Source organism: Salmo salar, chromosome ssa17, assembly GCF_905237065.1.
Source record: "Salmo salar chromosome ssa17, Ssal_v3.1, whole genome shotgun sequence".
Taxonomy (NCBI): domain Eukaryota; kingdom Metazoa; phylum Chordata; class Actinopteri; order Salmoniformes; family Salmonidae; genus Salmo; species Salmo salar.
The window spans coordinates 18,608,758-18,633,322 of record NC_059458.1 but is presented as its reverse complement, the minus strand read 5'-3'; the positions used below and the strand labels follow the sequence as shown (position 1 = coordinate 18,633,322).

General features: G+C 46.3%; 1 protein-coding gene across 1 annotated transcript in view; it reads right to left on the bottom strand.

Moving 5' to 3' along the window:
- LOC106575364 (pericentrin) overlaps positions 1-21,763 on the bottom strand; it is a 35,258-nt gene extending 13,495 nt beyond the window's left edge. Inside the window, 29 exon segments of the mRNA XM_045700379.1 lie at positions 1,946-2,092; positions 2,935-3,087; positions 3,253-3,357; positions 3,453-3,557; positions 4,089-4,286; positions 4,376-4,826; positions 5,032-5,182; positions 5,284-5,557; positions 5,971-6,105; positions 6,199-6,239; positions 6,354-6,465; positions 7,904-8,087; positions 8,203-8,322; positions 8,484-8,610; positions 8,758-8,869; positions 8,955-9,034; positions 9,196-9,483; positions 9,621-9,876; positions 11,356-11,499; positions 11,596-11,910; positions 11,996-12,412; positions 12,644-13,142; positions 13,230-13,604; positions 13,732-14,531; positions 14,647-14,796; positions 16,745-16,930; positions 17,613-17,792; positions 20,420-20,449; positions 21,559-21,763. Coding sequence (XP_045556335.1) covers positions 1,946-2,092; positions 2,935-3,087; positions 3,253-3,357; positions 3,453-3,557; positions 4,089-4,286; positions 4,376-4,826; positions 5,032-5,182; positions 5,284-5,557; positions 5,971-6,105; positions 6,199-6,239; positions 6,354-6,465; positions 7,904-8,087; positions 8,203-8,322; positions 8,484-8,610; positions 8,758-8,869; positions 8,955-9,034; positions 9,196-9,483; positions 9,621-9,876; positions 11,356-11,499; positions 11,596-11,910; positions 11,996-12,412; positions 12,644-13,142; positions 13,230-13,604; positions 13,732-14,531; positions 14,647-14,796; positions 16,745-16,930; positions 17,613-17,792; positions 20,420-20,449; positions 21,559-21,606 — 6,183 coding nt within the window. The 5' untranslated portion in view covers positions 21,607-21,763.
- Between the last annotated feature and the right edge of the window lie 2,802 nt (positions 21,764-24,565).

The window sequence follows — 24,565 nt, the reverse complement described above, 5'->3', positions numbered from 1 at the left end:
TAAAAACCACTCTGGCCACCATGTCCTTTCCTACCGCTAAAAACCGCTCTGGCCACCATGTCCTTTCCTACTGCTAAACACCGCTCTGGCCACCATGTCCTTTCCTACCGCTAAACACCGCTCTGGCCACCATGTCCTTTCCTACCGCTAAACACCGCTCTGGCCACCATGTCCTTTCCTACCGCTAAAAACTGCTCTGGCCACCATGTCCTTTCCTACCGCTAAACACCGCTCTGGCCACCATGTCCTTTCCTACTGCTAAAAACTGCTCTGGCCACCATGTCCTTTCCTACCGCTAAACACCGCTCTGGCCACCATGTCCTTTCCTACCGCTAAAAACTGCTCTGGCCACCATGTCCTTTCCTACCGCTAAACACCGCTCTGGCCACCATGTCCTTTCCTACCGCTAAAAACTGCTCTGGCCACCATGTCCTTTCCTACCGCTAAAAACTGCTCTGGCCACCATGTCCTTTCCTACCGCTAAAAACCGCTCTGGCCACCATGTCCTTTCCTACCGCTAAACACCGCTCTGGCCACCATGTCCTTTCCTACCGCTAAAAACCGCTCTGGCCACCATGTCCTTTCCTACCGCTAAACACCGCTCTGGCCACCATGTCCTTTCCTACCGCTAAAAACTGCTCTGGCCACCATGTCCTTTCCTACCGCTAAAAACTGCTCTGGCCACCATGTCCTTTCCTACCGCTAAAAACTGCTCTGGCCACCATGTCCTTTCCTACCGCTAAAAACCGCTCTGGCCACAATGTCCTTTCCTACCGCTAAAAACCAATCTGTGCTCACGGGGAAAAAACCTGCATTTGCTCCCTTCATTAAAATCACTATTTAACCAACACCAATCTATTTTTGTGACTACCAGGACCTACCATTTGGTTTTGAAGTATTGAACCCAAACCATATGATTTCAATGAAAAGTATTATAATAAAACATGAAAAGGTGAATTAAGAAGCACTCAATTTCAAATAGACTACATGTCATTAAACAGCATATAAACACTAAATATGTCAGGAGACAGACAGGGACTCTAAGAAGGAACGGAAAGGAATGATTTAGTCTATATTATTTATATTATTTCAAGGCTATAGCCTACAAAGAAATACATTGAGAAGCATTTGCTAGTGCTTCACAATAGGCTGGTAGGGACATAAAGCGTATTAAATCATTATGGTCTAGAAATTGTGCATATATAGGCTGTGACTTACATAGAATTAAATACAAATGAAATAAAAATGACTTATTAGTGCCTTCATTTTTAGAAAGCCAAGTTTGGCCAGTCTGTGGCTTCAGGCTCATACGATGGTGTCTGGAGAGCCGGCCAGCAGCAGAGAATATCCTCTGGGGATGCAGAGTTGTTTTTCCTTTTCTATAGGTAGGCCGAAAGGTTTTTAGGCAAAATAACCCAATCAAAACAAAGCTCCTTGAACGTGGGAATATGCCAGGCATATTGGGCCAAAATCAATTATGGTCGATTGTATGATGAATGAAACATTTAAGAGATCCGATTCTTTGTTTATAAATACCTTGCTACAATGACATTTCCATATCTACCCATCTACTGCATTATTTTAGCATGTGCAGGTAGTAAGTGTACCATCATGCTTTCTCAGATTCTACAATGACTCTTTAGTTGTGGACACTAACATTACGTCACTGCACTCATCTCTATTGCTCCTCAACTTTGGAAGTCCCCTTGATTTTGCACCTGTGTGTTTTATCGGTTTCTTTATGAAAATATTCAGCAAACAGACAGTAGCTAAAGCAAGGGGCTATAGCTGCACACAAGTAGACTACAAATGCATGCTGGGCCGGGCATGCTCTGAGCTCCTGAAGTAAGTGCTACTGGAGGGAAATTGGAGCGAGGGAATCTCGCTCGGCGCTCCAGTCATACTGGGGACGCTCAATTACTCCGGTGTGTGTGGTGTGGGTTACCTGTGACACCACAGTGTCCAGCTGTAGCAGTTGTGCAGTGAGCTGGCTCATCTTGTCGGTGTAGCTTTGTTCCTTCTGCTCGTGCTCAGAACTGAAGGTCTGCCTCTGTTCTGCTAGCTCCGCCTCCTTCTGCTCCTCAAACTCCGCCTTCAGAGGAAAGAGATGCTGGTAATGCTGTCCAAACCGCCAGACAGACAGCACTTCTGTTCTAGAACTTGTTCTAAAACTCACACCAAGGTTATTGGGTAACAGCTCCAACAGCTCTCCCTACAACCAAAAACTCACAAGCTGATTCAGACTGACTGACTAACAGACTGCTAGCTAACGCTCAGCTCAAATGCATTTTTTTTTTTAAGTGTACAAAATAAAACCTTCTGCATCAGAGGATCAAAGGCTCAAATCCATCCCATTTAGCCACTGTTCACGTGGCAGTAACACACATCCACAGAAATACTGATACGAAAAACACACACTGTCCTATATGAAGAAAGGATTATGATGGTTGTGTAAATCTCATGGGACACTGGCCAGGCATGGGCTAACCCTAGTCTTGCTGGGGTGTACACATACACAGAAAGAGAGAGACAGATCTTCAAAACCCAGCCCCATTATATAATGTAATCTGTCCGTATTCAGTTTCTCTCAGTGATCTAAACGTAGACCACTATGGCAGACGACTGTGACATCAAGACAGGGGAAGGGGATAACCAGTCAGATGCACAACAATGCGTTCAACCCAAATGTATCCTAAAAGACACCCACCACTGTTACATATGTTCCTGTATAGTTCATTGCAGTGTTTAAGGCTGATGAAGACCTCACACCGTTTACCCCACCCTCTCTCTTCCTCTTAGTCCCCCTCTGCCCTAGGTATTTGTATAGTTATGAAAGGATTTGGTGGCTTCAAGCAATACGATGAATATTTCCTCTAGCCTATCAGACAGCAAGTTCATCACCCTCCCTCCACCTGTCACCCCTCCCTTTCTCACCTTCAGTTGGCTGATCTTCTGCTCAAGACTCTCCTCTGCTTGGGCCTTCAGAAGCTCAACCTCCTCCAGGAAGTGCAGCCGTTGCCGTGACGACTCCTCCTCCAGCTCCCGGCGACATGCCTGCAGCTCTCTCACAGACGCACTCTTTAGCTCCTACCCACACACACACACACACAATGACCCCTCGTCTAATAGTGTGTGAAAGCACAATGAGAGAGTAATCCCTTCGCTTTTATATGCCATTAGAGACACAGTCAGCATTAAGACTACTGAGAAGGGGAATGGGATGTCCTGGGACGGTGTGTAAGTGTGTCAGACCTGAAGCTGCTGCTGGTGCTGTGTGTTGAGTTGCTGTGTCTCTGAGGTGTAGGTGTGTGTGAGCTCCTCTAAGGCGGTGCAGTGCTGTTGTGCCAACTCCAAGACCTGGAGACAGACACAACCAGATCAAACACACCTGAATGGATGGACGGATGCTCAGATTAATGGATAGACCAGCCAAGAGATGGAGGGATGAGTACCTTTTTCCTGAGGGCCTCCAGAGCCATGTGGTGTTCAGCTTCTAAGGCCTCTCTCTGGACAGACAACTGAGCTTCTAAGGCCTCTTTCTGGATTGTCAACTCATTCTGAGAGAGAGAGAGAGAGAGAGAGAGAGAGAGAGAGAGAGAGAGAGAGAGAGAGAGAGAGAGGAGGGGAGAGAGAGAGAGAGGAGAGAAGAGAGAGAGAGAGAGAGAGAGAGAGAGAGAGAGAGAGAGAGAGAGAGAGAGAGAGAGAGAGAGAGAGAGAGAGAGAGAGAGAGAGAGAGAGAGAGAGAGAGAGAGAGAGAGAGAGAGAGAGAGAGAGAGAGAGAGAGAGAGAGAGAGAGAGAGAGAGAGAGAGAGAGAGAGAGAGAGAGAGAGAGAGAGAGAGAGAGAGAGAGAGAGAGAGAGAGAGAGAGAGAGAGAGAGAGAGAGAGAGAGAGAGAGAGAGAGAGAGAGAGAGAGAGAGAGAGAGAGAGAGAGAGAGAGAGAGAGAGAGAGAAGAGAGAGAGAGAAAGAGAGAGAGAGAGAAGAAAGAAAGAACATCAGAATTGTCTAATGAATATACAAGACATATTTTTTTTACTGTGGCGAATTTGCATCTTTCCTTGATTTCAAATGACCACTTTGTTATCTCACCTGGTGGGTGTGGCTGAGCTCTGTTGCCATGGCGCTAAACTTCTCCATGTGAAGCTGAGCCAGCTCCTTCCTCAGCTCCTCCCTGACGGACTGCTGCTCCAACCCATCACGCTCCACTTCCTGGTTAAGCCTTGACCTTTCACGCTCCACTTCCTGCTTATGCTCCGCCTCAAGCGCAGACTTCTGATCGCGCAGAGTCTGAGATATGAGAACATTAAGATAAAATAGATGTGAAATGTAGAATATAGATATACAAGATTTAAAACAGTGTGTGTGTGTGTTCTCACCTGGATCTCCCTCAGGTACGTGGTCTCCAGTGTGTCCATATTACCCAGCATCCTCTTCTCCAGCTCCTCCCTCTCTTCCTGATGCCGGTGTTCTAACTCCGCCTCCTGTGCCTCTAGCTGAGCCTGATTGGTTTCCTGTAGGACTGCCTCCAGGCGATCGAGCTCTGACTTGCGCTTTGATTCTAGGCTGGTTTCCAAAGCAACAAGCTCCTCGTGTTTTGTTGCGATCTCCGTTGCCATTGCTTTGAGCTCAGCCTTGTGATTGGCCAACAAGGAGTCCAGTTCTGCTTTGTGATTGGTTCGTAGTGTGTCCATGTCCTTCGTGTGGTTGGTCAGTAGCGTGGTGTTCAGGAGTTCCATGGCGGCCATGTATTCCTCCCTCAGCTTCCCCAGAGAAACCTCACCCTGCTGGACCAGACGCTGCTCCAACTCCCCCCTCTCCTCCTGGAACCTACACACATGCAGAACAGGTCAGCCAGATTAACTTCAAGACTAAAGGACAGACACAGAGAGTTAACTTGCTCTGTGAATGCATTTGTTTACTAAGGGGCAAACGTTCACTAGCTAGTAAGAATCTCTGGTATTACATGAAACGCACTGTATTAACCTCCAGACCCCACAGTCTCTCTGGGTGTTTAACCCCAGCCAGGTCTCACCTGTCCTGGGCTTGGCATAGCCTCTGGTCTCCCTGCTCCTGAAGCAGAGCAGTCAGCTCCTTGACCTCAGCAGCCATGGTGGACTTGGCCCTGGCCAGCTCAGCTTCATACTGGGCCTCTAGTCTCTGTCTCACTGCCACCGCCTGGGGGTCTGGGGGAGAGATATGTGAGACACAAAGGGCAAAGACCATGCAGAAGTGAAAGTAAAATAAGGGAGTTGTTGAACTCCATGAAACATTTTCATGCACTTACTCTGGTCGTTGTCCAGTGAGGCTTGTAGACTCTTGAGCGCCGCTCTCGCCTCCTCAATCCCTTTCTCCAGCGCGCTCCTTTCTGCCGCCATCCCTCTCTCCAGCTCCTCTCTCAGGGCAGAGACCCGTGCCTCTTCCTCCTCCTGGAGCTCCTGTCTGAGCCTCTGCACCTCCTCCTCTCTCCTCAGGGTCATCTCCTCCATCACTCGCTCCCTCTCCTCCTTACGTTCCTCTGCTAGTTTCACACCCAGCTCCTCAGCAAAGCTCTGCTTCAGCTAAAAACATCCGGGTCAACATACGGTCATTCCGGGTCAACATGTGGCAACACTCATTACGTTGTCACACAATAATGTATGTATGTATGTATGTATGTATGTATGTATGTATGTATGTATGTATGTATGTATGTATGTATGTATGTATGTATGTATGTATGCATGTATGTACTTGCTGTGAGTGTGTGTATGTATGTATGTATGTATGTATGTGTGTATGTATGTATGTGTGTGTGTATGTATGTACTTGCTGTGAGTGTGTGTATGTGTGTATGTATGTATGCATGTATGCATGTATGCATGTATGCATGTATGCATGTATGCATGCATGCATGCATGTATGCATGTATGCATGTATGCGTGTGTGTGTATGTATGTATGTATGCATGTACTTGCTGTGAGTGTGTGTGTACCTTCATAGTGTGTGAGCGTAGCTCCAGGTTGTGTGCGTCTGCCAGGGCAGCCAGTCGTGTCTCCAAATTCTGGATCATGGTCGTTCTGGTCTGCAGCTCCTCAGAGTGACACCACATCCTATGCTCCACCTCCACCTGTTCACATCACATTAGCAAACCTGCTCCCACTGCAAACTTAACAGAACTTCGATTCACAGAATCTAATTCATTCACTATCATCATTCTTACCTCCACCTGTCTGGCAGCCTCCAGACGCACTCTCGTCAGCTCTGTGTGGAAGAGGAAAATAATAAATTGAGGTAAAGAGAAAATATTTTTATATGTTGAAGAATATTCCAATTGCTTGCTTGCGTGAGTGAGTGAGAGAGTGAGAGTCTGTATACCTCTGACATGGCTGTCTGACAGTTTAGCGCGGAGTTGTTCCATCTCAAGGGCGTGGCGAGTCTTCAGCTCCTGCAGGTCGCCATAGTAACGATCAGTCAGGTCCGAACGCACCTAGAGAGAAAACGAAAGAGTGAGGGAAAGACTAGGCCTGATCATGCTGGATCATAGGTGAGACTGCTCCTGTGTGTGTGTGTGTGTGTGTGTGTGTACGGTTTCCGCTACGAAAATGTGGCGCCGGACATTTGACCGGCAGCATTTTAATTTACCGGACATTTATTGCATTTGCCGGACCAATATGCGTTGGGTGTGTAACCTGGTTAGGGCGTCCACCCACAGTGCTCTGAATTCCAGAAATCTCATTTAGACTCGAGGATGCAATGGCTTGTGTCCTTAACGAATTCCGATGCACACTTTGAAGATGTTAGAATCACTGTCCACATGCATTTGTCCTCAGCCAACAAGAGGAGTAACGAACAGCAAAATCACAAGCCTACGTCAATCTACTATTTCACATAGAAGAAACGTTTGTTGTTCTGTGCGAGAAAGAAATAGCCAACTCCAAACAGACTCCGGGACAGTTGTGGGATGATAGAGCACAAATTCATACAACCAGTAGGCCTAGGATACATCCCCCCAGAAAACTTTAAAAAGAAATGAGGCTAATGCCACAGATCAGAACGTTTAGCTTAAAATGTTGATCAACTATTATTTCTTTACATTCTAAGAGCAGCAATGCGCTCAAGGCATGCGTTCACGATCCATAATGTTCATTCCATAATGCAGTTAGCGGAAAGAACTTCTCAAAAGTGCACCGCACATGCCAGCGATTTCAAGAGATGAAAATATCCGTTAGAAATGTAGAAAGAGGGGAGATCTAAAGATGCAACAAATAGCATGGGTTGGTAATATGACTTGGATTGTGCCTTTGGCTACTGGACAATAAAAGTTGATCTGAAAACCAATAGAACATGAGATAAATAGGCTACTGGTTTAAATGGCATATGGAAGTCGTTATAAAATAATTGCCTGCACACTTGGTTGGATTTTGGCTAAGCTACTTTGAAGCAAGGTAAGACATGCCTCATAATATGTAGTTTCAAACAATTAAGTATGTTTTCAAAATGCATACTGCCTCCAGCGCATTGCAAAGTGATGTGTGACACGATGAAGCCTGCCTAGTTGCTTATGCACTTGAATGGTGAATGGGAAGCATGCTTCAATTACCAGATGAGAAATAAAAAGCTATTTTTAAATCGTGGCCATTAAAACTGCATTAAGAACTGTTGCGCAATAATTGGGTTTATACACGTTTCACTCCAGCAGCAACAAACAAGCTGTTTGATGATCTGTAGCAGCAGCTCTCGCGCTAGCAGCTCTCGCTCTACATCAACAGATGTTTCTATCAATGAATACCGGCATTTTGGCCTATGGGATTTATTTATTTCTCCCGGACAATTGGCCGGGGCCAATTTTATATATCGGCTTTTCATTTTTTGGGGGAGAAAGCCGGCTATTACAGGTTAACGGTAAAACCCTGGTGTGTGTGTACCTGTAGCAGCTCCTCTCTGTAGGACAGGGCCATACAGGACCGTTGGTTAGACAGTTCCTGAGTGTGTCTCTCCTCCAACTGGATACGCAGCTGGTCAAACGCCTCCTGGTGTTTCTCCAGTTTCAGTGTGATCTCAGCCAGAACATCGGTCCTCTCCTCCTCCCCTCTCCCTTCAGACAGGAAACTACACACACACACACGACACCGGTCAGTAAGATGGCCCACCACTGGCCCAGGCTTATAGATTGTGTGTAATTGGTGGGCAGATTAGCCGAGCGAGGCCCCTAGCATTAGCATACCTAGCATCCTGGGTCTTGAGTACAGAGTCCTCCAGGGCTCCCTCCACCAGTCTCAGCTGTAGCAGGGCTATCTCCTCCCGGTAGCTCTCCTCTGCTACTCGCAGACGCTGCTCAAAGTACCTGACCGGGTATACATTAATGGGGTGTAAGTGTGTGTTCACTTGCATGGGTTTACATTGTGTGTTCACTTGTATACTTTGTGCATGCACCTACCTGTATAGGTGTGTGTAGGAGAGCACATTCAGCTGCATAGGTGTGTGTGTGTGTGCACGTGTGTGTACCTCCTCAGGTTCTCCAGCTCGACCTCGTTCTGCTCATTGATCTCCCGCCTCTGCTCGTTAAACTCCGCCTTCAGACGCTCGATGTCATCCACCCGCGACGAACGAGCTAGCAGCTGCTCCTTCAACTCTGGAGAGAGAGGCGAGGGAAAGAGAGATGGAAAAAGAGAAGGTATCTGAAATTCTGTTGGTTGACCAATCAAACCAATTTGCATTACTTGACGAATTATGTCCTAGCATAGGTCCAGAGTGTGTGTGTGTGTGTGTGTGTACTCACCTCCCAGTTCCTGGCGGCTGGTCCTCATGTTGTCTAGCTGAGCCCAGAGCTGAGAGACCTCCTGGTCACAAGTCTGTCTCAGAGTCACCTGTTCTCCATGCAGACAACACACCTAGAGGAAAGAGAGAGCGTTTAGGAAAGGCACTATCCAAAGCATAAAGCAAATCTCAGAAACAGAAGTGTGTGTGTGTGTTCACCTCCTGCTGTAGCTGCAGTGTTTGCTCCTCTCTCTCCTGCAGCACCACTTGATGTCTGGACACCAGATCCTCTACTGCACCTGGAGAGTAGCAGTAACACATTCACAACATCCTTATCACGTGTTTATAACATGCTTACAACATATGGACACCATCATCACATTCATAACATCATTATCACATGTTTACAACATGTTTAGAACATATGGACAACATCAATAACACTTATTAGTTGACTCACGGGCAGCAGCGTCCCTGTCGGTCCAGGCCTGGCTCAGCTCCCCCTCCAGCCTCTGGAGCTCCTCCAGGCTAGCCCTGTCCTCGGACAGATCTGCCCCAGTCTGGGTGAAGGCTGCCTGGGTAGAGAGTGATGCCCGAGCCTCTGACAGCTGTGTCTGGAGCTCTGACTGGGCCTTCTCTGACTCCTGCTGCCAACGGGACCTCAAGGCCACTATTTCTGCAGCCTGCCGCTCCTCCATGGACACTCTCTCCTGGGAGAGACGACTCTCACACTCCTGCCTCAGAGCATCTACACACACACACGACAAACATGGTCACCAATGACAGTTTACTCAATCAGGTCAGATGAAGGATCCATTTGTTAAACAGAGCTATGCATTGGAGCATCTGAGTGAGAAGGCCCTACTCTTCTACCATCCTTCTCACCCATGTTCCTGTGATACTCCTGCTGCTCTCGCTGGATCCTCTCCTCACACTCAGCTCTCAGCCTCTCCACCTCAAACTGCTGTCTGGCCTGCAGCACGGCCCTCTCCTGGGACCACTTCTCCCTGAGGGAAGCCTGGAGCTCGCTTAGAGAGGCCTCCCGCTCCCGCTGCAGGTTGGCCTGGGAGAGCTCTAGCTGGGTCGTTTGGTGGTTGGTCAGGCTCAGACGCAGCGCCTCCAGCTCCAGGGCCTGTTGGCTCTATAGCGCGAAAGATAAGACAGAGAGGTAGGTAGGGGGCAGGGTTTCCATTAGGAAAATGTGACGCCGGACATTTGAAGGAAGCATTTTAATTTAACGGACATTTGAGAAATTTACCAGACCCATATGCATTGGGTGCGTAATACTTATTTCCCTCATTAAAATGCAAATCAATTTATAACATTTTTGACATGCGTTTTTCTGGATTTTGTTGTTATTCTGTCTCTCACTGTTCAAATAAACCTACCATTAAAATTATAGACTGATCATTTCTTTGTAAGTGGGCAAACGTACAAAATCAGCAGGGGATCAAATACTTTTTTCCCCCACTGTATTCTATTGTTCAGCTAGTCGTTCTGTGGGAGAAAGAAATGGCCTATTCCAAACAGACTCCGGGACAGTTGTGGGATGATAGGTCACAAATTCATACAACCAGTAGGCCTAAGCGACATTAGAAAAAAATAAAAAAAGCAATGAGGTCAATGCAACAGATCCAAACATTTACCGTAACATTTTAATAAACTATTATTTCTTCAGATTATTAGCGCAGCAATGCACCAAAGCAGTAGGCTACGCGCGCATGTTCGTTCCATAATGCAATTAGCAGGAGAACAGTGGTCAAAAGCACACCGCAAATGCAAACAGTTTCATGTGACAGAGATGAAAATATCTGTTAGAAATTTAGAAAGAGGGGAGATCTAAAGATGCAGGAACTAGCATGGGTTGCTAATATGACTAGGATTGTGCCTTTGGCTACTGGAGAATGAAAGTGGATTTGAAAACCAATAGAACATGTAAAAAAAATATAGGCTACTGGTTTCAATGGACGTCTTCGTAAAATAAATGCCTCCGCGTTTCTATGGTGGGATTACACTTTGAAGCCATGCCAAGTCATAATATGAAGTAAAACGTTCAGGTTTCAAACTACTAACTATATTTTCTCCAAATGCATACTGCCTCCAGCTCATTGTAAAGTGGTGTGTGACGGATTGAAGCCTGCCTACCATTGTACTTGAATGGCGAATGGGAAGCGAGTTTCAATTACCAGTTGAGAAATAAAAATAGTAGCTCTTTTTAAATCGTGGCCATCAAAAGTTTTTTAACACGAGATTTCATTTAGAATTGTTATTATATTGTTATTATGAAAGCATGTTTCACTCCAGCAGGAAGGAATGAGCTGTTTGAGGACCTGTAGGAGCAGCTCTCGCCACTGACAGATTTTCCGCTCATATAGGCTCTGCATCTGTATGCTGTGCGTGTGTGATAAACATAACGACCAACGAAAATACACACGGCTAACTGAATTCCACTAAATTATGCAAATTAACCTGTAGACCGATAAGCATGACCGGTCAAATGTATTCACATACTTATTTTGCAATGGGATTATTATTTATTTTTTGGGACAACTGGTCGGCGCCAGTTTAATAAAAACTGGCTAACGGAAAACCTGGTAGGGGTGGTTGTGTGTGTGTGTACCTGTATCTGTAGTAGTTCTGCTTGGTGGGCTGCCTCCAGGCTCTCTCTCTGTTCCCCTGATAGCTCTGCCTTCAAACGTCTAATCTCCTCCCTCTGCTGTGACATCATCTCCGACAGCATCCTCTGGTGTTCTCTCTCGTTCACCTGGAGACAGAAAACAAGAGCGATAGAGAGAGGGGGGATGACTAGCAGCACACAGGTATGCGTATCAGGTTGTTGTTGTGGTGTGTGTGTGTGTACCTGTTTGATAAGGCTGATCTGTCTCTTCTGCTCCTCCTCCAGAGTGGCTCTCTGCTCACACAGCTCTCTCTCCAGACGGCCGCTCAGCTCAGACACCTCCTCCTGGTGTTTCTCCTGCAGCTCCTGCACGTCCTCACTGTGAGATCTCCTCAGTCTCTCTGTGGCCTCCTCCACAGACCGCATCTGCTGCTCCAGGAGAGCTTTCACCTCCTGCTCCCTCTCCCTCCGCTGCTCCTCCAGCAGGCGTCTCACCCCCTGCACCTCCTCATCCTTCTCCTGCCTCTCCTCCTCCCACTTCTCCCTCTCCTCCTCCACCTGAAAAAGAGATGTCATATCATGTCTGTTCAGTACTTCCTGAACAGGTCCAAATACATAGTCTAATCATCACCATCCTCCTCACCTCTTCCTCCTTGGCTTGGAGCTGTCTCTGGAACTCCTCCAGCTCCTCCGCCATCACCTTCTCCATCCTCCGCATGGTTCTGTCCATCTCCTCCTCTCTCCTTCTGCCCTCCTCCATCTCCCTCGCTCCATGGGCCTGCACCTCCTCCAGGTTACACAGGTTCTGTCTCAGACACAGCAACTCAGACTCTACCTCTGTTTTCTCCCTCTCCGTCTGCTCTATCCTCCTCTCCCTCTCCTCCGCCTCCTGCCTCGCTGTCTCCGCCTCCTGCCTCGCTGTCTCCGCCTCCTTCTGGACTCTGTCCATCTCTTTCTGAGCGGTGTCGAGCTCCAGGGTTTTCTGACCGAGGAGGGCAGTGGTGGTTTTGTGCCTGGATTTAGTTTCTTCCAGCAGGGCTAGAAGCTGGTCACGATGGGTCTGGAGAGGAGAGGTTATTAGCTTGGACCCAATTAGAACCAATCAAACCAATCAGAGAGAGAGAGAGAGAGAAAGAAAAAACACCAGGATTAGCTAGTGGAAGATAGTGAATTGAGCAAATGAGAGAAAGGAGAAACAAAAGAATGCGGGAGGAAGAGAGGATAAAGTGAAAAAGAAAGAGGGACAAGTAGTAGTGAGTAGTGAGGGAGGAAGAAGAAAGCTCCTAGCTACCTGTAGTGACTGTAGCTGTTGTCCAAACAGAGCATGGACTTCAGAGGAGACAGAGTCTCCTGCCTGTTTCACCTCCTGCAGAGAGGAGACCAGCTGCTCCTGCTGCCTCAACCTGGAGAGGAGGACACTCTTCTCCTCCTCCACCTCCCTCAGCTCCCCCTCTTTCTCCTTGTTGCTTCCTTTCTCCAACCGGACAGAGGAGAGCAGCTCTTCCTGCTGTTTTAGACGAGAGAGGAGGAGAGATCTCTCCTCTTTTAGCTGTTCCATCACTTGCTCCTGGCTGGGGAGGAGGGTACCTCCCTCCTCCTCTAGGAGAGGAGAGGAGTTGAGTCTCTCCATATCTTTCTCTCTCTCCTCCAGTAAGGTGCAGAGTCTGTTCTTCAGATTGTCCTCCTCGTGTGTTTTCAGGCTGACCTCCTCCTCAGCTCTCCTCCTCTTCTCCCGCTCCTCCTCAAGCTCCCAGTGCACCTCCTGCAGCTCCTCGGAGACCTGGGCCCACCTACACACACACACACACCATGAACATGAGCTGTAAGTTCTCCAACACACAAAGATATGGTAGACAGGTACACACTAACACACTCACCTGGCCCTGGCCTCCTCCAGCTCCTCAGCGCTCCTCCTCAACTCCTCCATCACCACCTCCTTCTCCCTCTCCCTCAGAGCCACCTCCTCCCTGAGGTCTCCACACTGCTGGATGAGCAGCTCCTTACCCAGGTCTGAGATCTCCTGACTCTCCGACGTCTCACTGAGTCTCTCAGAGGTCTCGCTGGCGTCTCGTGAGACAGAGAGGGGGTCGTTCTGCCACTGGGAGGCGAAAGAGGGAAAGGTTTCGTTCTCAGAGTCGGGGTGGGGGGACCGTGCAGTGGATGGTGGGACGGAAAAGTGAGTTTGTTCTTCCTGCGAAAAGGACAGCTGGGATTGGTCACCACCACTGACGATATCACTGTCCAGCTCAAACCTGTGGTGGGATGGAGGGAGAGAGGGATGAGAGGACTGAAAGGAGAGAGATTAGGAGATGTGATTCGTATGGGGGGAAAATCCACCATAAGGGCAAAAACACACACACACAGTAATGTCCCTCTGACCTGTAGTTGCCAGAGTTGTCCAGCAGGTTGTGCTCTTCCAGAAGGCTGCACTCCTCCAGACTTTCATTGGCCCAGCACGAGTGTGAGGGGACGGCCGAGGACAGGTAGCGTTCCAACAGCGGGGTGCCATCAGTGGGGAGGGACACGTCCAGAAGGCACTCCTCTCTCTCCTCCTCCCTCTCTCCATCCTCCTCCTCCTCCACACTGGCCTTTGCCTGGTTCAGTTTGTCTTTAGAAGCCTTGAATCCCAACTCCTCCCTCGTTCTCCCTCTCTCCCCCAACAGCCGTTTGACTCTCTGCACCTCCTCTCCAAGTCTCCTCTTCTCCTCTTCCTGTCTTTCCCTGATCTCTCGCTCATCCTCCCTCTCGATCCTTCTCTCCCTCGCCTCCTCCTCCAGTCTCCTCCTTAGCTCCTGCAATTCCCTATTCAACACCTCCTTCTCCTCCTTGTACTGGTGGATCTCTCTCCTCTCCTCCTCCCTCCCTTTCCTCTCCTCTTGTAGTTGGGAAAGCATGAGCTGGTTTTTATCCCTCTCCTCTAGCATCTCTCTCCTCAATGTGTGGATCAGTGCATCCATCTCAGGATCAATACAATGTTCTAGGCTCTCACACCCAGCTCCAGTCTGTTCATGTCCCATTCGGAGTGTGCGTATTTGGTTCCCTGGTTCTGTTACTGGGACCTCCAGGTGGTTGGGGAGTGAGGAGAGGTCGTGGGAGCTGTGGCCAGGCTGGGAGGCCTGCTGCTGGGCTAGGGAGAGCTCAGAGCCCCCTTGTGTCCTGGAGCGAAAGAACTGACAGGTCTGGAAAAGAAAACAGGGACATCGAAGAGCTTACATTCACTACTTCATTACTAGCAGTAAAATAAAAACACTTGAATGTTTTTAGACTTTTTGAAGTGTGTGAGTGAGCGTGTACCTGCTGTAGCTGCATCTGCAGGGCCTGAACCTGTCCAGTGAGGGAGGAGGCCTCCTGCTGTACCTGGTCTCTGCTCTCCAGCGCCTCCTGCAGGTTACAGCTCAGTCTGCTAATGATCTCATTACGCTTCTCTACTGCTGCCTGTAACTGCTGCAGAGAGAGAGAAAGACCATAGAGTCAGACACACGCACACAGACATAAACACACATTTTATTCTTAACACCTTACTTTATTACATTTTATTTCGGATCACTTTGGATTAAAAGTGTCTGCTAAATGGCAAATATATGATTGCAAGGGGAATGCAAAGTATAACAGAGAGAGAGGAACAGGCAGAGAGGGAGACGGAACAGAGCGAGTGAAAGGGAACCTGAGCAGAGAGCGAGCAGAGAGCGAGCAGAGAGCGAGCAGAGAGCGAGCAGAGAGCGAGCAGAGAGCGAGCGAAATTGGGAGAAATGGGGAGGGAGAGAGAGAGGCAGAGAAAGATGTACCTTCAGAAGGTATTCACTAGACTTTGTTGTTGCGTTACAACCTGAATTTAAAATGGATTATATTAATATTTGTCATCACTGACCTACACACAACACCCCATAATGTCAAAGTGGAATTATGTTTTTCTACATTTTTACAAATGAAAAGCTGAAATGTCTTCAGTCAACAAGTATTCAACCATTTTGTTATGACAAGCCTAAATTAGTTTTGCTTAACAACTCACATAATAAGTTGCATTTCCTCACTGTGTGCAATGTGTTTAACATTATTTGTTACATGACTACCTCGTCTAAAAAAATAAACAGAATGGAGTTAAGCACAGACAAAATCCTAGAGGAAAACCTGGTTCAGTCTGCTTTCCACCAGACACCGGGATATGAATTACCCCTTCAGCAGGACAATAACCTAAAACACAAGGCCAAATCTACACTGGAGTAGCTTACCAATAAAACAGTGAATGTTCCCGAGTGACAGTTTTGACTTAAATCTGCTGGAACATCTATGGCAAGACTTGAAAATGGTTTTCTAGCAATGGTAAACAACCAATTTGACAGAACTTGAAGAATTTTGAAAATAAAAAATTAAAAATAAAAAACAATATTAAAAAAAACATTGGCAAATATTGTACAATCCAGGTGTGTAAATCCCTTAGAGACTTACGTATTGACTCAGGGGTGTGAATACTTATGTAAATGAGATATTACTATATTTAATTTAACAAATCTGCTAACATTTCTAAAAGAAAATTAACTTTGCCATTATGGGGTATTGTGTTCAGAGGGGTGAGAAACATCTATTTAATCCATTTTGAATTGAATCTGTAACAAAATGAGGAATAACTCTAGGGGTTTGAAGACTTTCTGAAGGCACTCTCTCTCTAATTATTCAGAATCAGCCCCGGGTTCTTATGGGTAAAAAAGCATGAGAACAAATTAATCAAAACGAGAAAATACCCAACCCAGTTAGGAGTGTTGTGTGTGTGTTTGGTGTGTGTGTGTGTGTGTGTGTTTGGTGTGTGTCAAACAAGTGCATCTAACCATAAAGTAATGAATATAACTACTCTTCCCTGAATGAGGGACGAGGTACAAGACACAAGTGTGTGTGTGTGTGTGTGTGTGTGTGTGTGTGTGTGTCTGTGTCTGTGTGTGTCTGTGTGTGTGTCTGTGTGTAACTTTTGTTGCAGGGCATGCATAGGAACACGTCTAACCCATTTCTCCTGGTACGTATTTATAACAGAATTATTTCTCCAGCAATAATGAAAATAGAATTCAAGCCGTTTCTCTCCCATCCATCCTCTACAATAGGACAAGCTTTCCATATTTCCTAATTCATAGACAAAGACTGAATGTTGATTGTCTGAAAGACGTGGTATATCAGACCGTATACCATGTGTATGACAATTTTTTAAACACTTTTTACTGGTCTAATTATGTTGGTAACCAGTTTATAATAAGGCACCTTGGGGATTTGTGGTATATGGCCAATATACCACAGCTAAGGGCTGTGTCCAGGCACTGTATCCTTAGCCGTGGTATATTGGCCATATACCACACCTCCTCAGGCCTTATTGATTAAATAAACTGTGTATGTATGTACGGTTAAGTACCTTGAGTTGATATTTTCCAGTGTGAACCACTAGGACATCGTCTTCCACAACCTCCATCTCCTCAGGCTGCCCACCGACCGCCTGCTCCCCCAGGACACTGCTTCCCTCCTGGGGATGGTGTTGCTCCAAGTGCCCCTGGAACTCTGGAAGTTGGCTCGGATCTGTCTCACCAAAACGTTGTGGTTCCTTAAGGGTTACATTTTTTTTTGGGGGGGGGGTTTAAGTAAACCAAGTCATATTGCACATATTCATAGACAACCTGCTTGGCTATCTATACAATTAGACACGTTTGATTAATTGTTGTGAACTATACATTTAAAGCAGCGTCACCATCTAATATTAGTCATTGAGAGCTGTAGGGTGATGCAGATGGTGCAGGCTTTTGTTCTAGCATTGCATAAACACACCTCATTGAACAAACTCAGATGGCTTGCTTTATTATTTCCATGAAATTAGATGGACTTCCCCTTTAAAGCCTGTACATAGAGTTGACAGTAATCACATTCTTGTTGCTATGACAACCAGCCGCCACAAGCATCTTTGTGTTTAGTGACCCATTTTTACCCTATGTGTGGGGGGGTTGCTAAAGCATAGGAGGCTGCTGAGTTGACATCCATAGGTTGAGACATATGGGTCAGACACCGTAGACAATCTGTCTTCTGAATCGTTTTCATTTTGATTCCACAGAGAAACGAATGACATGTTCTGACCCATGGAGAGATAGATGCTCATAGAGTTGGGATTGGATTGGCATACAATCAAATCTGACAAAGACCTTATGATCGAAATGCTGCATTAAACTATATAGTCAGCCTATGCAACAGTGTGGATATTTACATTCCTTTCATTCATTCAGCCAGAGGCTCACCTCATGGTTACACACGTGGTCCTGCTGTGTGGCGTTGCTGTCTGTCTGGAGGTCCATCCCTAGGGGGCGACCTTGCGCTGGGCCGTCATTCTGCGTTGGAGACGGGCCCTTCCTCTTCTGCGTCTTTTTCTGCGCGACTTGACCGTCCCCTTTCGCCCTTTTCTGTCGGAAGCTAGCAAGCTACGCAGGAAGGACAGGGAGAGGTAGAGGGACACGTAGGTCAGGAGGGCCGAACACCACCACACTATCAGCATGTCAGGGGTTAACTTAGAAGTCAGGGGTTAGAGTCCACCAAAAGTCCATCAAAGTACAAATCCATCATTCCGATCAGGGAATAAAAAGGTCAACGTTTCAATCAACCATCCCAGTGACTTAAGAAGTCAGAAAAGGCTGGAGGTTTAAGGGGTGAAGGTTTTCATCCGCCTAATGAGCAAGAACAAGAGTTTGATTCAGATCATCTTCCCAGCACTCAGGTGACATCCCTGATTGAACCAGCAGAGAGAATGAAAGCCCCAGCACATTGCCAGTCCAAAGCAGTCAACCTCCCAGCATCGCTCCATAGATCTCCCAAAACCACTATCACTGGACAACAAGGTTCCCAACAAAGCGATCGGAAAAACCTTACATTTTGAAGTCCAAGTGCACTGATTTAGTCAGTGTAATTGTGCATCCAATCTCTCTTTGCATCTCTTTCAGCATCCCGGTCTCTCTCTCTCCCTCTCTCCCCTCTTCTATAAGCAGCTTAAATCAGATTACAGTGGTTCAGAGACCCTCGTATAACGCTCCACCTCTTGACTCTCGCTCCCTCCCCCTCTCTCCCTCCCTCACGCAGCCTTTCTCTCCCTCACGCAGCCTTCTCTCTCCCTCACGCAGCCTTTTCTCTCCCTCACGCAGCCTTCTCTCTCCCTCACGCAGCCTTTTCTCTCCCTCACGCAGCCTTTTCTCTCCCTCACGCAGCCTTCTCTCTCCCTCACGCAGCCTTCTCTCTCCCTCACGCAGCCTTCTCTCTCCCTCACGCAGCCTTCTCTCCCTCACGCAGCCTTCTCTCTCCCTCACGCAGCCTTTTCTCTCCCTCACTCACTTTCCCTTTCAAACCATCAGACCAATCTATCAATCACACACAGTTGAAACACACACACACACAGGCAGACAAGCACACTAGTCTCAATACGACAGTTCAACCTCCCGCCGAGGGTTGGGATGGCAGTGTAATGCAGAGAACACAGGAGGAGCTTTGTCCTGAGCCCAAAGTGTGTGTCAGTGTGGTAGCACGTGTTTTGTTCCAATCCGAGCAAACCCGTAACAAGCCGACCCATGCCATGTCCAGCCCCAGGACTCATGTTGCATTGAGCAGTGCTACTGACCCACATGAGTGTGTGTGTGTTTCAATGCCTGATCTCTATATGTGGGCGCTTCTACTCGATTGAAGTCTGCCCAGCTTTCAACAGATACTGTACACACCCACTCACCATCCACAGCCTCCTGTGTCTGTATCTGTGATAAAGTGAGGCTAGACTTGGCTGTAGTCGAACATGCTGCTCTACACACTAACACTATCAGACAGGCAGCTGTGTGTGTACGTATGTAGGCTATTTGTGTTCAAACTGAAGACCGGAGCTTGGTTTGCCTCAAAGCAAAAGACAACTGATGCAGACGTGGCACGTCACCATAGCAACAGCTGCCATAAGTGGCTAACTGACGATTTCACAATTCAGACAAGCATGAAAAAGCCTACTGCAGCCTATGTCATGCCCATTTGTTGATTAGTTTTCAACTTTTCTAATACTGTTGCTATATTTGAGGGCATACTAGCTCCTTCAGAAGTGCCATGTCAGGGTTGGGATGCTAACTGCAAGAGAAGGCCTACTGGGATCCAATGTGTTCGATTATGTCTGAAACTGAACCCTTTTTTCTATACTATTTTAGACCAATGTTTCCCAACCCTGGTTCTCAAGTACCGCCAACAGACAGTACACAGTTTCGTTGTAGCCCTCGACAAACACGCCTCATTCAACTCATTGAGGGCTTGATGATTAGCTGACATGTTGAATCAGGTGTACCTGTCCAGGGTTACAATAAAAATGTGTTCTGTTGGGAGTCCTCCAGGACCAGAGGCCAGCTTTAGTGTCATGGCGCCATCTGATGGTGTGTGTTCACAATGACACACCTGCTATGATATCAGCGAGCCCTCCACTAATTCAACCATTAGGGGGGACAACTGAAGACTGCTGGTGGATCAGTGTCTAGGGGGACAACTGAAGACTGCTGGTGGATCAGTGTCTAGGGGGACAACTGAAGACTGCTGGTGGATCAGTGTCTAGGGGGACAACTGAAGACTGCTGGTGGATCAGTGTCTAGGGGGACAACTGAAGACTGCTGGTGGATCAGTGTCTAGGGGGACAACTTCAATCATGTGGAAATAAATGAACAGAAGTCTCTGCGTGGTGCATTTCTATCTGCAAAGTTTTATAAATGTGTCCCGTCCACAAAACAGAATCCCATTGAAAAAGAGAGAGACGCAAGACAGTGATGAGTCAACAACATCCCAAAACAGATTAATAGATCCCATAGATAGACCAGGGGGTAGCAAACCTTCCGCATGCAGAGCTGCAGCTAACACAGGCTTTTTGCTGCTAATCAGCTGCTCACCAGGACCTTGATTAGCTGAATCGGGTGTGTTGGAGCAGGGCTGGTGCAAAAGCCTGAATAATACTCAGTATCTCTCCTGGATGAAGGTTGGCCACCCCTGTTCTAGATCAATAGACAGAATCACCACAACCCAAGAGCCTGTATCTCACACCACTTACCAACTGACTGGGCTGCATGTTGGTGGATTTCTGTCATAAGGTATAACAATGGTTTATCAATGAAGTTATTGTGAAGGAAGTCATACCAACTCAGCTGCGTGAGAATCGCCCAGGTATGAGGTGTGCCAAAAATAGGTAGGTCATGCATCAGTTCAAGACTCTGGTGAGGCGGTCAGATTCCTCAATCTATAGCACATGCATATCTAAATTAACAACAACTGCTGGGAGAATGCCACCCCAAGCAGGGGACATACCTGAAGCTATATAGACACCGTTGTGGGGAACGGTAGGGTTGATGCGCGCAGAGTGCAAGACTTGATGCTCAGGTGACAGGTCAAGACATTTTCGCTAAGGTCTGCGCGGATTATAGGGTCGTTATATTACATTGGCCTGCCTGGTCCTGAGATGTTAAACCTCAGTGGTAGTGTTTCACACCTCTGCATGTATTGCAAATATCGGATTATATTCGCAGAGTTGTGCAGAGAATGTGTATGTTAAAAGCAACCACATAACGTTACACAGACTATCCAAATCCTCCTGCCATCATCACCTGCATCGATTTGATAAACAGGGATGATACTCTTCCTGTAAACGGCCCACACTAGTCAGTAAACAGAAGGGAAATATATTTGGGCTGGGGTAGCAAACTGAATAGGAAACCGTTTATACAGCAACTAGCCAAATGCTAACTAAGTTAATAAACCGTAGTAAACTGGGTGCATTTAGTTAAGTCATTTATCAAAGTAAGTTATTAAAATAGTAGATGAAACAATAGGGTAGTTAAAATAGGCAGTGTAACGTCAGCTGGGTTGTTGAGTCAACGATAGAACAATACTAACATTTGTTTAGTAAGCCACAAAGTGGGGCATTATGATTCATGAATAGCAAAGTGTTTAGCTAGTTACTACACTGTAGCTAGTTTAGACTCGGCTAACCATAGCTACATGTAATGTAGTTAGCTAGCTTTGTTAGAGATTCAATTTGTAGCTAAAACTTTACCTTACTCAAAGCCCTCTATCAAGCAACTGCAACCTATTACTTTATTGTACGACAATGTTGCTGATACTGATACGTTAAGCTAGGTTAGCTTGTTGGCTAGATAGCTACTTTGATGCATTACCCATAAAATCGTTACAAACCTTTGCTCTTCCAGCTTCTAGTTTCCTCTGTCGTTCATCTTCGTCCATGTCTTGGTTGAAACACAACCATTAAAGGTTAAGGACAAATGTCCTGAAATCGCTGATTATTCCACTAAAACCTTCCACTTTCTTGTACCTCGGATGGAAAATCTTTGGAACAACTGTCAATATGAAATTCAATATGGCCGCCATGTCGTTTTTCGCACCGCCTTTATCAAGTTTCCTCCGCTAATATGGCCAATCAACACACTCGGGAGCGAATTTCCCAGCCAATGGAAATCATGCTCTCTTACTGTTTACATGCACTGTAAATAACTCCCTCCCACATTCTACAGGTCCCTGACTGACAAGTTACCAACCAATCAGAGGACTGAACGGTGAAGCTAAACTTTGATTGAAAAATAAATTAGCCAATACATGTAGAGAGTTACAAAAATAGTCCACCCATTCACCTCTATTTTAAAAATATGTGCCTGTTTTTGACTGGACCATGAAGCTTTTTAAACCAACTACTCCACCTATGCAAACGGCGCACTAAATGCCCGGGGGAAATTAGGTAACCAGTAGCAGCAAAGCGTTGTGTTTCCCAAATTCAACTGTCAACTGAGGTATCTTGACTACGGATTTTGTCCACTAACTACATATTAGAGCTCTTCATGGGTCCACCCGAACACGAATACCAGGTCCGGGTCCAAATTTCAAACTTGTGCAGGTTGATTCCGGTTTAGTTGCATTTACACAGGCAGCACAATTCAGATATTTTTTTCCTCTAATATTTTCAGTGAGATCTTTTCAGAGTTGATCTGATTGGTCAAAATACCAGTTATAGACACATCGAAATGTACTGGGGGAGGGGGGTCCAAATAGGGAGGGTTGTCAAACTATTTTTTTATTTATTGGGCACATGGGAGGGTAGTGCGTTTTTCCCTGGTTTACATCTGCTCTTCTGCTCATACTTTCCCTATAAATAATGGTTAGACTTACTTTTGATATTACGCTAATAAAGTTTAGAAATGTTTGTGGAGGTTTGGTTTGGCTATTATTAAGCTTTAGCTACTGCAGGCCTATGATATGACGGCAGTGCGCCCCAGCACTCCAACTGATTCCGACAGGTGAACTTGAGGGGAGGAAGACTGTTTCAGGCCTACTAGAGTTACTCCTGTAATACTTCTCTTTATACAAAATATTTTGATTTAAAAAATTGTCTAAATATGTATAGCAGATGCAGCAACCATCTGACATAAAGACATGCATGTTGGTGTCGTAGCATGCCACTGGTATTTCTCTATCTCTCTGGGGTTAGGCCTAATCTTCTCTGTTTTCTAGAGGCTATATATATTTGTTACAATTTTAATGTTGTCCAGCACCAAACCCGCACTGCTCACTTAACCCGGAAGCCAGCCACACAAATATGTCAGATGAAACACTGGCCAACTGGTGACTGAAGTCAGCTTGCAAGCTCTCCTTCACAAGGAGTCACTAGAGCGTTATGGAATAAGGAAATCCCGGGCCAGCCAAACCCTCCCCTAACCTGGACGACGCTGGGCCAATTGTGTGCTGCCTCATGAGTCTCCCAGTCACAGCCAGCTGTAACACAGCCTCGAACCGAGACTGTAGTGACTGCAATGCAGTGCCTTAGACTGCTGCGCCACTTGGGAGGCCCTAGGCATATTGTTTTATTTCGATTTTTGAATATTCACATGAGTCTGTTCCCAATTGGATGGAAACCTTGCTAATGTGCAAGTCCAGTGTCACTTTGAATATGCCTGCACATCACGGTTCACCAGCAGCCCCAAACATCTAAAGAATAAGCTTCTGTACCAGCCAAACAAGCTTGTAAGAATTGTACTTAAACTCCCCCTCATACTCATCTGGAAGATGAGCATTTTTTCATGTCTATCTCTGTAATGTGTCTATGTATTTATGTAAAAAAAAAAAATATGGACCACAATTTATGATTTTTTTTATACTGACAAATAAAATCAATCAATCCAAACTGTGCAGCAGCCAAATTGATGAATGGAAAGAGACATCTGTTACAAAACACCAAAAAGTCAAGCCCTACATTCTGTACTGGGTAAGCCTACAAGCTAGGTAGGAATGTATTTTCTGTTTGTCGAGATTGACACTTGGTATTTATTAGAATCACCATTAGCCACTGCAAAAGCATGAGCTACTTTTCCTGGGGTCCACATAAACATGACATAATACATAGTACAGAACATTATTAGTCAAGGACCAAAATACATTTAAAATGTCACACATAGCCTACATATCAGTACATACACACAATATCTAGGACAAATACATAGTACAGTGCAAATTACAATACAATATATATAACATGTCTGTGTCTCTTCTCAGTCCCCTTTGTGCAGTAAGGTGTTCTTTTAACTGCTTTTTAAAAACTTGTTACCTGTTGTGGCAGAGTTCCATGTAGTCATGGCTCTATTTAATACTGTGCGTTTCCCAGCCTCTGTTCTGGACCTGGGGACTAGTGTATTTACTGTGGTGTTGAAAAGACAAACCATGACATTGAAGTGCACGAAGTCAGTGTGCTTTGTTTATTGGTTGTGTGGTGCATTGGCACCGAAACCAGCCCCTCTCACCCAGTAAATTTTGATTAGAATTGGGCTGCCTGTGTGAACACAGCCTTTGATTGTCGTCTGGTCTTGGGTCTATGTAACTACAGCCGATAAACCAGAGTGGGCCCGAATGGACATGATCATGGCTCTATATAACCTATAGCCTTCAAACTCAACGCTGGACCTCAAAGCCAGTTCCAGTACTTTTTGTTCCATTGTTCCCCTCCAATCGGGCACTGATTTAGACCTGGGACACCAAATGGGTGTAATTAACTATCAGGTAGAACAGAAAACCAGCTGGCTCCGGCCCTCATAGGGTAAGAGTTGAGTACCCCTGCCCTATAGCATATTTATTTTAAGCTATTAAGGTGAATGTATTGACTTATAGAAGGCCTAGCCAACATATATTGACCTATTCGTTA